Here is a 13349-nt window from a genome sequence, read left to right on the forward strand (position 1 = left end):
AGACTGCACAATATTTAAGCTAAAAATCTATTTCTTAATATTTTAGTGTATTTTATTATCCATCAAATTAAATATAAAATAAGCAACTGATACTTTACTTTTCTGATTAAACTCTCTGATAAGGGCCAGACCTAAACAAAGTATTAATTATATACCTCCCCTTGTCAGAACTTTATGCTTATAAATGTTGTGTTCCCTTCATAATGCTTCATTCATTCACTCATTCAAATAACTTAAATAACCACCATCTATATAAAAAAGGTAAATACAACTTAGACTTTGCCCTTCAAGTTTGCAGGGAATGAAAGACATATGCATGTAAACAAAGTTATAATAAAATGTACTAAATACTATAATTGATATACATATTGCTAAGTGAGCTTAGAGGAAGAAGCAATGCTCACTTAGGCATCCCATTATCCAAGTGAAGCAATTTCTGAAATCAAGAAAACTGATTTCTAATTTCTCAGCAAAGCTAAGAGTATCTTTTAACCTAGCACCTATATCAAAATATTTTAATATCCTAATGAATATTACTGAAGTATGTTTCAAAATACTTATCTTTCCTTAATCTTTCTGTAGCACTGCCTCACATGACTTTTATTTTCAAACAACTTCAACTTTATTTCAAGAGCAATGGTTTTTCATGGAATTCTTAAGAATGGACTGTGGGCTTAAAGAATCTCAACATTTCTTCATTTAACATTAATATCTGTAAACATGGGCTGTGATATACCCTTTCTTATTTAGGAAACTTGGAAGCCTGTTGGAAAGAAATTTGCTCATATACTTAAACATAAAACAAAGAGCACAAAGAATGACTTTAATACACACACACACACACACACACACACACACAGACTGTGCTAGTACTCAGAAATGCAAGTCATAAATGTCTAACTAAACAGAACCCTTTTCAAGTATTTTCCCTTTTTCTAAGTTAACTGCACAGTATTTATTATGTTCTGTAATTTATTAAAATACAGTGAGATCTGATTCTAAGGGATTAAGCCTTACCATATAATCAGGAGAAATAAACTCTACTTGATTATTTTTTAAAAGATGAAAAATAGATAACAAGTCTAGCCACAATGCACAAGGACAGCACACATTGGGGCACAAGTGTTTTTTTTTTTTTTAAGACTTTACTAATTTATTTGACAGAGAGGAGAGAGCACAAGCAGAGGGAGTGGTAAGCAGAGGGAAGAGGGAGAAAACAGGCTCCCCTTGGAGCAAGGAGACTGATGCGGGGCTCGATCCTAGGACGACATGAGCTGAAGACAGATGCTTAACAACTGAGCCACCCAGGTGCCCAGGGCACAAATTCTGAGACAGAATGAATATACAAGTATAACCACTGAGACAATAAAGTACAATACCTCAATTTGGATCTATTCTAGAGAATGTAGTGTGTGTATATATAGTTGATTAAACAGATTTCTGTTAAAAGTACCTAAGATGACCACTTAACACCGCATGAAATTTCCTGGCTCCAGGTCCTTTCTTGAGAGAAAGAAGTAAATTCTCCCTCATCTGAATATCTATAGTATTTTACCTATAAAGCACAATATCACATTTTCCTCTTATAAAATGACTAACTCACATCTTGCTGCCCCATTAGATCTATGTTTGATTTGTTTCTACCACCCACAGCCTAAACTAAGTAACCTAAATAGCACTCAATAAATAAGTTTTTGGATTAATAAACAACAGCATGCACACTCACATATCCTCACTCTCACTCCCACACATAAATACACCAAAAGAAGAGGTGGGGGGGAGCCTAGGAATTTAGTTTTGCCACAAGCTCAGTATGAATTATGTGACAGATAAAAATAAAAATCTATCATATAATAGAACTGTGGTATTCAAACCAAAGGCAGCCAGAATCTCAACTTTTCCTTCTGTTAGTTACACCGTATTTGGAATATAGTATTAAATTTATTTGGAGGTGGTCACTAAAACCTTACAAAGGCTTAATGATTGCTTATTATTTCATGGTACTCATAAAGAATGGGTAATTTAAAAATATCTGAAGGTAAGGTTCATAGAAATTTACATGAATTGCTGCCACTAAAATTTTTATCTAGAAAATCAAACAGACACTAAAATAAATATTTTTACCTCCTTTATATCAAAGAGATTTTATAAGTATTTTTTTCTACAATGATCATTACTTTTTAATATGGAAAAATAAGTTAAATAAGTTATTTATTTCCATGCATAAAACACTTTAAGCTTCATAGCATTTCTTATTATCTGATTTTTCATCCATTAATATCTTTCTTAAGCATCTGTACATCTGTACTTAAGCATAAGTACAAATAATAAACATTACTAAATAGTAGCCAGGATGCCTTCCTATGAGAAACAAAAAATACAGTTCTAGAAAAATAAATATGAAATACACACATGAAAAGGAACACAGAATGAATCAAATGCCAATGGTACATTTCACCTATTTAAAGGGTCCAAGAAAGGTGTAAGTAAATCTTTAAAGAACTTGAACAGTACATTAAAAGATGATCAAGATTTAAGATAAATGACACAGAAAACAAGCTGTTCATGGTATAGTCAGCAATTAGATCATTCTGGATGAAAAAGACACTTAATGTTGGGAAACAGAATAAAGTTTAGAAAAATAGAGTAGGAATTAATTTATAGAGAGAATCTTAAAAGCTAAGTTAAGAAATCTGGTTTACAATCATCATTGAAGACTTTGGAGCGAGAAGCTGACACGAAAAAGGAAGCATTTTAGGAAGAGTCATCTTGTAGAAGTCCACAGGATAGCTTTAATGATAAATGGAGTGGAAGCTGGGAAACCTATTAGGAGCTAAATGAATCAGGGTTACAGCAGTAGGAAAAGCACAAAAGGAACAGATTTACTAATTACAGCAAGCAAGGCAGAGTCTAACAAAGACTACTCTAGATTTTGTATCTAAGTGTCCCTAACCCACAGAAAGAAAAAAAAATATGGGGTTTAAGTGAGCCAGGTCTGGCTCAAATCTATGCTGTATAACTTAAAGAAATCATTTAACTTCTCTGAGCCCTAGGTTTTCTTGGATATAAAAGATATTACCCTGTTTGGGTTTGAGAAGATAAAATAGGAAGATGCATATAAAGCATCTATGCACCTGGGACACCCCAGGCACTAAATAAATGTGATTTTTACCTTCCTCCCTTGGCTCCCTGTTCTTTATCCCTTAACAATTCTGAGAAATGAGCATACAATAGGTAATCTGTCTACAAAACTCATTTTTAGAACTGATAAAATTGAGTTTGGGGTGCCTGGGTGGCTCAGTCACTTAAGCATCCAACTCTTGATTTCGACTCACGTCATGATTTCAGGGTCCTGAAATCAAGCCCCACGTTGGGCTCCACATTGGGCGTGAAGCCTGCTTAAGATTCAGTTTCTCCCCCTCCCTCTGCCCCACCAAACTCCTGTGCGCTCTCTAAATAAATAAATAAGTTAATGAGAAATTAAATGACTTAATGACATAAAACCAGCTACCTTCACTGTTGGCCCCCTAAGACATTTATCTACCCATAAATCATATGAAAAGTAGGAGGAAATTCATGAAAAAGAATCTTCCTTAGGGGCACTTAGGTGGTGCCGTCATTGAGCATCCAACTCTTGGTTTCAGCTCAGGTCATGATCTCAGGGTCAGGAGATTAAGCCCTACGTCCCACTCTATGCTCAGCACAGAGTCTGCTTGAGATTCTATCTCCCTCTCCCTCTGCTCCTCCTGCTTGTGTTCTCTCAATCTCTCTCTCTCTAAAATAAATAAATAAATAAATAAATCTTTTTAAAAAATCCTCTAATAATACAATAAAGGACTGGATTCATAAATTTAAAAACATTTAAGTTTGACTGTTTCCTTAATATAAAAGGGTAATCCTTTTTAAAAGAAAACATTTTTTTGCATATATACCAAATTCTAGCGTAGGCTGAATTTCCAAATGGGGACCTTTAAGGAAAATTAATGGTATAAAATTTCTTCTTCTAACTTGATTAATATGGAAAACTTCAGACTCAGCAGAAATTTACTCACCTTCCATGGGCATGGAAATTTAGACGTAAAAACTGGTCCTCATGTGAAACTGCTCTTTTGGCACGCTGGTGTTTTTGGTGTAATGAATCCACATCATAAGATAATCCTTCATAATGTCTAATGTATTTATTTAAAGGATTTCCATACTGACCTATAAAAAATAAACAGTTTGAATTAGTATCATCTGATGGTCCATTCTAGTTCTAATATGATTCCATGATTATTCAAATATCTACAAATACATATGAAACAATTGTCTCACTAATGTTAGTTTTTACTTTCACATACTTTAAAAAACTTATTGTAATGGGAATTTCACCCCACACAAAAGTTTGAATGTTAGCCATAGGTTTGTCTTTGATGTCTTCTATCATGTTAAGTTTTCTATTAATACTCTGTTGTAAAAACTACCAGGAACAGATGCTGACTTTTGTCGCCTGCTCTTTCTGCACCTAGTAAGTTGATTATATGGATTTTTTCTTTTTAGTTTATTAATTATGATGAATTAAACTGACTGACTTTCTAGTATTAAGCCAACTCTGCATTACTGAATAAACCCTACCTGGTCACAGTGTATTATCTTTTACAGTCATGAGAGACATCGGTCTATAGTTTTCTTTTTTGTACTATCCTTGCCAAGGTTTGATATTAGAGTAAAAGAGAAACTGAAAAAGTATACGTCTTTTTAAATTTTCTGGACCCTTTTATATAGAATTGGTATAGTTCCTCCTTAAATGTTTGGTAGAGTTTCACCAGTAAAGCCATCTTGGCCTAGAGTTCTCTTTGTGAAAAGGAACTTAACTATAATTTCAATTTCATATATAGAAGAAGAGCTATTCAGGTTATCTACTTAAGTGAGTGGTAAGAATTTGTCCATTTTGCCTAAATTGTTAAAGTTATAGAAATAAATTTATTCATAATATGCCCTCATGTTTTTTTATATCTTTTGAATCTGCAGTGATGTTACCTCTCTCATTCCTGATATTGGTAATCTAAATCTTGTCTCTTCATTTCCTGATCAGGATGGCTAGAAATTTATTGATTTTATTGATCTTCTAAAAAAAAACCCTTTTATTTCCTTTCATTTTCCCTCATTATTTTTGTTTTCTATTTGTTGATTTTCACTTTGATCTTATTTCTTTTCTGCTTACTTTGAGTCTAACTGTTCTTTCTTATTTGTTTCATAAAGTAATGCCACTGATTTAAGACTTCACTTCTTCTCTAATCCAGATGTTTAGTGCTATAAATGTCCCCTTAATACAGCATTAGCAGCATCCCATAGATTCTGTTACGTTGTGTTACCATTCTCATTCTATTCAACATACTTCCTAATTTCCTTTTTGATCCATGTCCTATTAGAAGTGTTACTTCTAATCTATCACTTATTTTATAACCCAGAATATGACCTATCTTTGCAAATATAGACACTTGAAAAGAATGTGTATTCTGCTGTTAACAGTGAATGTTCTAGATATGTCAATCTCTGCTCTTACTGAATATTCTATAAATGTCAACCAGGTCAAGTTGGTTACCGAGGTTGTTCAAGTCTTCAATATCCTTATTGATTTTCTAACTATTATCAAGACAGGGGTATTGAAATCTCTACGACTGTAATTTTTTCCTATTTCTCCTTGCAATTGTTTGCTTGATTTTTGAAGCTGTTATTACATGCACAGATGTTAATGATTATCATGCCTTTTGGTTTAAATAATCCTTTATCATTATCAAATGATCTTCTTTATTCTTTGTAATATTCTATGTCCTAAAATCTACTTTGATATTAATATGGCCATTACCCTCTTTTGGGGGGGCTAGCATAGTGTATCTTTTCCCATCCTTTTACTTTTTAACCCATTTGGTGGTGGTGGTGGTGGTGGTGGTGTTTTTCAGATTTTTATTATTTATTCGAGAGAGAGAGCGCACAAGTGAGGGGAGTGGCAGAGGGGAGAAGCCAGACTGCCCACTGAGCAGGGGGCCTGATACAGGGCTCATCCCAGGACCCTGAGATCATGACCTGAGCTGAAGGCAGACACTTAACTGACTGAGCTACCTGGGCACCCCTGAACTAATTATTTTTTATGATTCCATTATTATCTCTTCATTGGATTATCAGCAAAATCCTGTTTGGTTATTTTAGTAGTTGCTTTAAAGCTTATAGTATATAATCATTAACTTATCCCAGCCTACCTTTAAATGATATTATACCACTTCAGGTATAAGAACCTGACATTAATATACTTCCATTTCTCTCCTGCTGGCCTTTAGAGGTTATTGCCATTGTATATTTTACATATATATATATATACACATATATATATCTTATAAACCTCACAATATATTATTATTGTCTTCATTGAAACAATTATCTTTTAATGAGGATTAAATAACAAGAAAAAAATCTTCTCTAGTATTTCCAGGGTTATTTCTTTATGGTGAATCCATATTTCCATCTGGTATCATTTTCCTTCTGGATGATTTCCTCTAACATTTCTTCTGCTGGTGAAAAACTCTGTCTGAAGGTCTTTATTTTGTCCTCATTTTTGAAAGATATTTTCACTGGGCATTCCAGGCTTTCAGGTTTGTTTGGTTTTTTTTCTTTAAATACTTTAAAAATGTTGGTCCACCATCTTTTCACTTGTATTCCTTCTGAGAAGAAATCTGTCATCCTTATCTTTGCTCCTCTGAATATAATGTATCTTTTCCCTCCCTAGTTTGCTTTTAAGATTTTTCCTCTTTATCACTGGCTCTGAGCAATTTGATTACCATGTGTTTCTTCGTATTTCTTGAGCTTTATTTCAGTGAACTTCTTGGATCTGTGGGTGGACAGTTTTTCAACCATTATTTCTTCAATTTTTTTTTTAACTCTCTCCATCCTTCCCCGGAGGGACTCGAATTACAAGTGTATCAGGTGATTCAAACTTTTCCCACCGTCAACTGCTGGTTTTTCGTATTCATTAAAAATTCTTTCTTCTCTTTTCATTTTAAATTGTTTCTACTGCTGTATCTTCTAGTTCACTAATACTCTGCAATATCTAATCTGTTGTTAATGCCATCCACTGCATTTTCCACTGAAAACACTACAGTTTTCATCTCTAGAAGTCAGATGTGTTTTATATTTTCTATGTCTATACTTAACTTTTTAAATATATGAAATAGAGTTATAATACTCTTTTAATGTTCTTTTCTGTTAATTCTAATACCTGTGTCACTTCCAGGTTGATTCCAATTAATTGCTTATTCCTCTCATTATGGATTGCTGTTTTCCTGCTTCAGTGCATGCCTTATAATATCATCTTTCACCAAATGGATGCCGAACATTGCAAATTTCACTTTGTTGGGTGCTAAGCTTTTTTGTATTTTTATAAATATTCTCAGGCTTTGTTATAGAAGAAAGTATAGTTACGTGGAAACAGTCTGATCCTTTTGGGTCTTGCATTTATGATTTGTTGGCGGGGGGGGTCTGGAACAGTGCTCAGTGTAGAGTTCATTATTCCCCACTACTGAAGCAAGACCTATCTGAATAGTCTACCCCACTGCTTCACAAATAATGAGTTTTTTCAGTCTAGCCAGTGAGAACAGGCACTATTTCCTGCTCTATGTGAACACAGGGCACTGTTTCTTTCCCTGGCCTTAGGTAGTTTCTTTACATGTATTCGCTGATCAATATTCTGCCAAACACTAGGGAAACGGAACCCTTTGCAGATCTCAGGGATTCTCTCTCTATGCAGCACTCTTCACTCTGATAGTCTGGCCTCATTTGCTTCCCCTCTCTCAGGGATCATTGTCCTTTACCATCTGGTGACTAGTGTCTTTCAAAGCTGTGGTTTCCCTGTTTTGTTTTTGGTTTTTTTTCCCCTTAGGTTTCCTTAGTTTTTTTCAGGCAGAGGGATAAATTTGGTCCTGGTTTCTCCATCTTCACCATGAGCAAAAGTCAAAAAAGAGTGATTCCTTAAGAAATCAAAATTTCTTCCTAAAGAAAACTGCCTTCTTTTATAAAAGAGAACACCAAAATTAAAAAAAAAAACTATAATGGTTTATCTAACATTCTATAAAGCCTAAGTGTCCATCACTAAATTTTCTATATACATACAAGTCAGTGGCTAGTCATCATACAGTTAAGGACACACATTCTTATGTCAAATCATCTGGGTTTAAGTTCTGAAGTTTTCAGAACTTAATATATTTAACACTACTGAGCTGTACACTTAGAAATGGTTAAGATAACAAATTTTATGGTAAGCATTTTTTTTACTAGAATTAAAAAATTATCTGGTTTAAATACCATTACCTTCATTTATTAGCCTGTTTCCCTCATCAAATGGAAAACTCAGCTTCAGTGTCCCATCCTTAAAACTGGAGAGAAGTAGAATACCTTTCTCCTAAGGCTGTTTGGATTATGATTTAAGCCATGTGTGGTAATTAGCAAAGTACCTACAATAGTGTAGAGGCTCAGTAAATTATTCATCATTATCATCCATCTCCTCCATCTCTTCCTCTACTTCCTCCTCCTACACTTGCCTTTGAGACCTACATACACAAATTGAGGCCATAAAGTGAGGAATAAACACAGAACTGGGTTTTCATTCTGATACTTCCTAGCCATGACTAGATGAGCTGGGTAATTATTTAACTTTTTTAAAATCTCAGAATTCTTATCTGTAAAATAGAGACAAGGACTACCTTAAATGGACGTAAACTGCTTAGCACAAAGACTAGCATTAAAGGATCATTTAATGTAAACTATTATCAAGTCACTTCACTGTCCTTTTAAATGCACATCTCTCAAGAGAGATGACAAGAATGGAGTCCAAAACTAGAATCCGAAATTATGTTTGCAACTAACAAAGACAATACAGTGAAGCTAGGATATGAGATGATAAAGCCTGCTAGTATGAAACTTTTAAAAATCAAAACTAAATAATGGAATCAGATATTATACCATACATTTTCCACATTCTTTAAAAATATTTTTAAGTTTATACTTGGGTTTTAAGAAATCAAGAATGAGGAAGTTGTAGTATGAGAACTTTTGGTAGTTTCTTTCAATTTGAAATTCAATGTAGGGGGGCACTTGGGTGGCTCAGATGGTTAAGCATCTGCCTTCGGCTCAGATCATGATCCCAGGGTCCTGGGATCAAGCCCCATATTGGGCTCCTGGCTCAGCAGGGAGCCTGCTTCTCCCTCTCCCTCTGCCTCTCTCCCTGCTCATGCTTTCTCTCTCTCTCCCTGTATCTCTGTGTCTCAAATGAATAAATAAAATCTTAAAAAAAAATTCAATGTAGGATTTCTATTGGATTAATGAATTGTATTTAAATGGACTGAGTAGCCACAGCACAAACTTGGCTTTGCAAAGTTACTGCTCCCACTCCTTTTTCAGCACCAAAAAAGTAAACTTTTTAAGTCACAGTTCAGATATGTCACTTTTGACAACTTAAAACAGTAACTACTGTAGTTCTGGTGATGTGATAAAAGCTCAATTATTTGCAGGGATGGAATCCTACTGGGAGAGTTATTAAACAGTCATCTTTTCTCCATCCCACACACAAAGGGATTTTCTAAGGGAAGATAATGTTTACTTTCACTGATAAAGGATCTGAGTAATGATTTTCTGAATCTTTATAATTGAGATAAAACATGATTCACAGATTTTAACTGGTAAAGTTAATGCTACCCAGAAACATAGTTATCAAGTCCATGTCATTATCAGCTTCTACATAAGACCTATGTTTCTATGTTAACTATGCATAAATATCAGTATTTATGAGATGATCTCAGTAATATAAAAAAAACCATTGGGGCGCCTGGGTGGCTCAGTCGGTTAAGCATCTGCCTTCGGCTCAGGTTGTGATCCCGGGGTCCTGGGATCGAGCCCCGCGTCGGGCTCCCTGCTCAGAGGAGAGCCTGCTTCTCCCTCTCCCTCTGCCTGCTGCTCTCTCTCTGTCAAATAAATAAAATCTTAAAAAAAAATCACTGAAGTTAAGATAATGTACTGAAACTATATTATGTAATTTATATACCCTAATACTTAATAAAACAAGGGGGATCCATGAAAAAAAAAAAACGTTTAAAAAGCAGCCCATTCTCACATATTAAAAAAATTCCTCAAGAACTGAAACCAAGTAAAAAAAGGATATAACCAGTGTGTGTTGGATTAAGCTTATACAGGCTCATGAGCACCAGATCTCTTCCCAAATCAGCATTCATTGACATTATGTTGGTAGCTTGAAATCAGCCGGGGGGGGGGGCGGACGGGGGAGTATTTATACCACTGAAATTAGAACAGGCTACAAATCAGAGGATTTTTTTCTTGTTTTCAAGAGAGCCAGTGCACTAATACAACACTGGGCACAACCTAATGGTATAATCTCTCAAACAGGCAGCCAAAGAAATAAACAGAATATTCTAATGAGAAAGTGGGAAAGCATAGCACACTGGACTCCTGATGCTGTTCCTAATGTTCAGAGGTCATACAACTCGCTTTTTTTTTAAATCTCAAAAGAGAAGACAGCCCTGGAATTCTCAAAAAGGTTGAATATGATCATGACTCCATGACTGGAGAAAAATGGGTAAAACACAAAATAGCCCCTCAAACTTTGGCTCAGAGAAAAGGGAAAAAGAAATTACCCACATTATTATCACAGCAAAAAGAACAACAGGGCAGGGAAAATCGACACAACCATAAACACTGTCCAAATATGCTAGAGCAAAAACAAAGAAACAAAACAAAACAAAAAAGCAAAATAGAAAAGAATCCAATTAAGAAGGAAACAAAAAACATTTGGAGACAATCCTGTACAAAGTGGAATCAATCTTAGATAATATTAAGGAAACCTTGTTAATATTCTTCAATACAACAGGTATATAAAAGAAAACTCTGAATTTTTGAAGCTATATTTTAAATATTTAGGGGTAAAGTGAACATGCATAATTTTCACTGAAGTGATTCCAAGCAAGACAAAAAGAAAGAACGCAAACTGTTAAATCACTTTCCACTTCTGGCTGTAATGGAGAAAAGGAACTGAATTTAACCTACCACCAATAAACAATTAGAAAACTGAACATAAGAAGATAAGCAAATGAGGTGAGATCTACAGCTGGCCCAACTCACTAACTACAAGCAGTTTCCAGGCTAATATGCAGGCTGGAAGAATCCAAGCAGCCTGAGGATCTCAATGAATTGAAGAGCCGGATACCTGCGTTCAGGGAGGCCAGGCATTTAGAATTTGTGGGTCAAGTGCCAGGAAAAGCTAAACAGAGAAGGAGCCACGAGACCTAAAAAGGGGTCCCCTTAAGTGTTTGGCTGAGTACTAATCTGAACATGTGAGAGAATAAACTATCACAGGCCAGAAAAATTAACCACACACAAAAAACGTCAGCAGAACAATCTTCAAAAGCCAATAAAGGCAATCACCAAACCAATCCTATAAGAAATACTGAAAGGGGTCCTCTAAGCAAAGAGAGCCCAAAAGTAACATAGACCAGAAAGGAACAGAGACAATATACAGTAACAGTCACCTTTCAGGCAATACAATGGCACTAATTCATATCTTTCGATAGTTACCCTGAATGTAAATGGGCTAAATGCTCCAATCAAAAGTCACAAGGTGGGCGCCTGGGTGGCTCAGATGGTTAAGCGTCTGCCTTCGGCTCAGGTCATGATCCTAGGGTCCTGGGATCGAGTCCCACATCGGGCTCCCTGCTCTGCAGGAAGCCTGCTTCTCCCTCTCCTACTCCCGCTGCTTCTGTTCCCTCTCTTGCTGTGTCTCTCTCTGTCAAATGAATAAATAAAATCTTTAAAAAAAAAAAAAAGAAAGCTGAGGTGGCAATCATTCTATCAGACAAATTAGATTTTAAACCAAAGACTATAATAAGAGATGAGGAAGGACACTATGTCATATTAAAGGGTCTATCCAACAAGAAGATCTAAAAATTGTAAATATTTATGCCCCTAACATGGGAGCAGCCAATTACATAAGGCAATTAATAAAATCAAAGAAACACATCGACATAATACAGTAATAATAGGAGACTTTAACACCCACCTCACTGCAATGGACAAATCATCTAAGCAAAAGATCAACAAGGAAATAAGGGCTTTGAATGACACACTGGACCAGATGGACGTCACAGATATATTCAGAACATTCCATCCTAAAGCAACAGAATACACATTCTTCTCTAGTGTCCATGGAACATTCTCCAGAACAGATCACATCCTGCATCACAAATCAGGTCTCAACTGGTACCAAAAGACTGGGATCATTCCCTGCATATCTTTGGACCATAGTGCTTTGAAACTGGAACTCAAACACAAGAGGAAAGTTGGAAAGAACTTGAAAACATGGAGGCTAAAGAGCATCCTACTAAAGAATGAATGGGTCAACCAGGAAATTAAAAAATTTAAAAAATTCATGGAAACAAATGAAAACACAACTGTTCAAAACCTGTGGGATGCAGCAAAGGCAGCCCTAAGAGGGAAGTATATAGCATTACAAACATTTCTCAGGAAACAAGAAAGGTCTCAAATACACAACCTAACCCTACACCTAACAGAGCTGGAGAAAGAACAGCAAATAAAGCCTAAACCCAGCAGGAGAAGAGAAATGATAAAGATTAGAGCAAATATCAATGAAACAGAAACCAAAAGAACAGTAGAGCATATCAACAAAACTAGCAGCTGGTTCTTTGAAAGAATTAATAAGATTAATAAACCCCTGACCAGACTTATCTAAAAGAAAAAAGAAAGGGCCCAAATAAATAAAATCATGAATGAAAGAGGAGAGATCACAACCAACACCAAAGAAATACAAACAATTATAAGAACATATTATAAGCAACTATATGCCAACAAATTAGACAATGTGGAAGAAATGAATGCATTTCTAGAGACGTATAAACTACCAAAAGTGAACCAGGAAGAACAGAAAACCTGAACAGACCCATAACCAGCAAGGGAATTGGAGGAATAATCAAAAATCTCCCAACAAACAAGAGCCCAGGGCCAGATGGCTTCCTAGGGGAATTCTACCAAATATTTAAAGAATTAATACCTATTCTTCCAGAACTGTTCCAAAAAATAGAAATACTTCCAAACTCTGAGGTCAGCATTACCTTGATCCCAAAACGAGACAAAGACCCCACCAAAAAGGAGAATTACAAACCAATATCCCTGATAAACATGGATACAAAAATTCTCACCAAGATACTAGCCAATAAGATCCAACGGTACATTAAAAGGATTATTCACCACAACCAAGGTTGGTTCAACATCCACAAATCAATCAATGTGATACACTA

General features: G+C 35.3%; 1 protein-coding gene across 4 annotated transcripts in view; it reads right to left on the reverse strand.

Annotated features, from left to right (window-relative positions):
• Window positions 1–13349, reverse strand: part of ADAM10 (ADAM metallopeptidase domain 10) — a 134618-nt gene that overhangs the window by 94147 nt on the left and 27122 nt on the right. For 3 of the 4 annotated variants that reach the window (XM_027570125.2, XM_027570126.2, XM_027570123.2), the window contains one exon: window positions 4053–4203. The exons of the other annotated variant lie outside the window; for it this stretch is intronic. In XM_027570125.2, coding sequence (XP_027425926.1) covers window positions 4053–4203 — 151 coding nt within the window. The remainder of the gene's footprint in view (window positions 1–4052; window positions 4204–13349) is intronic. 4 annotated transcript variants of the gene reach the window in all.

This window comes from Zalophus californianus, chromosome 6 (assembly GCF_009762305.2).
Source record: "Zalophus californianus isolate mZalCal1 chromosome 6, mZalCal1.pri.v2, whole genome shotgun sequence".
Classification (NCBI taxonomy): Eukaryota; Metazoa; Chordata; class Mammalia; order Carnivora; family Otariidae; genus Zalophus; species Zalophus californianus.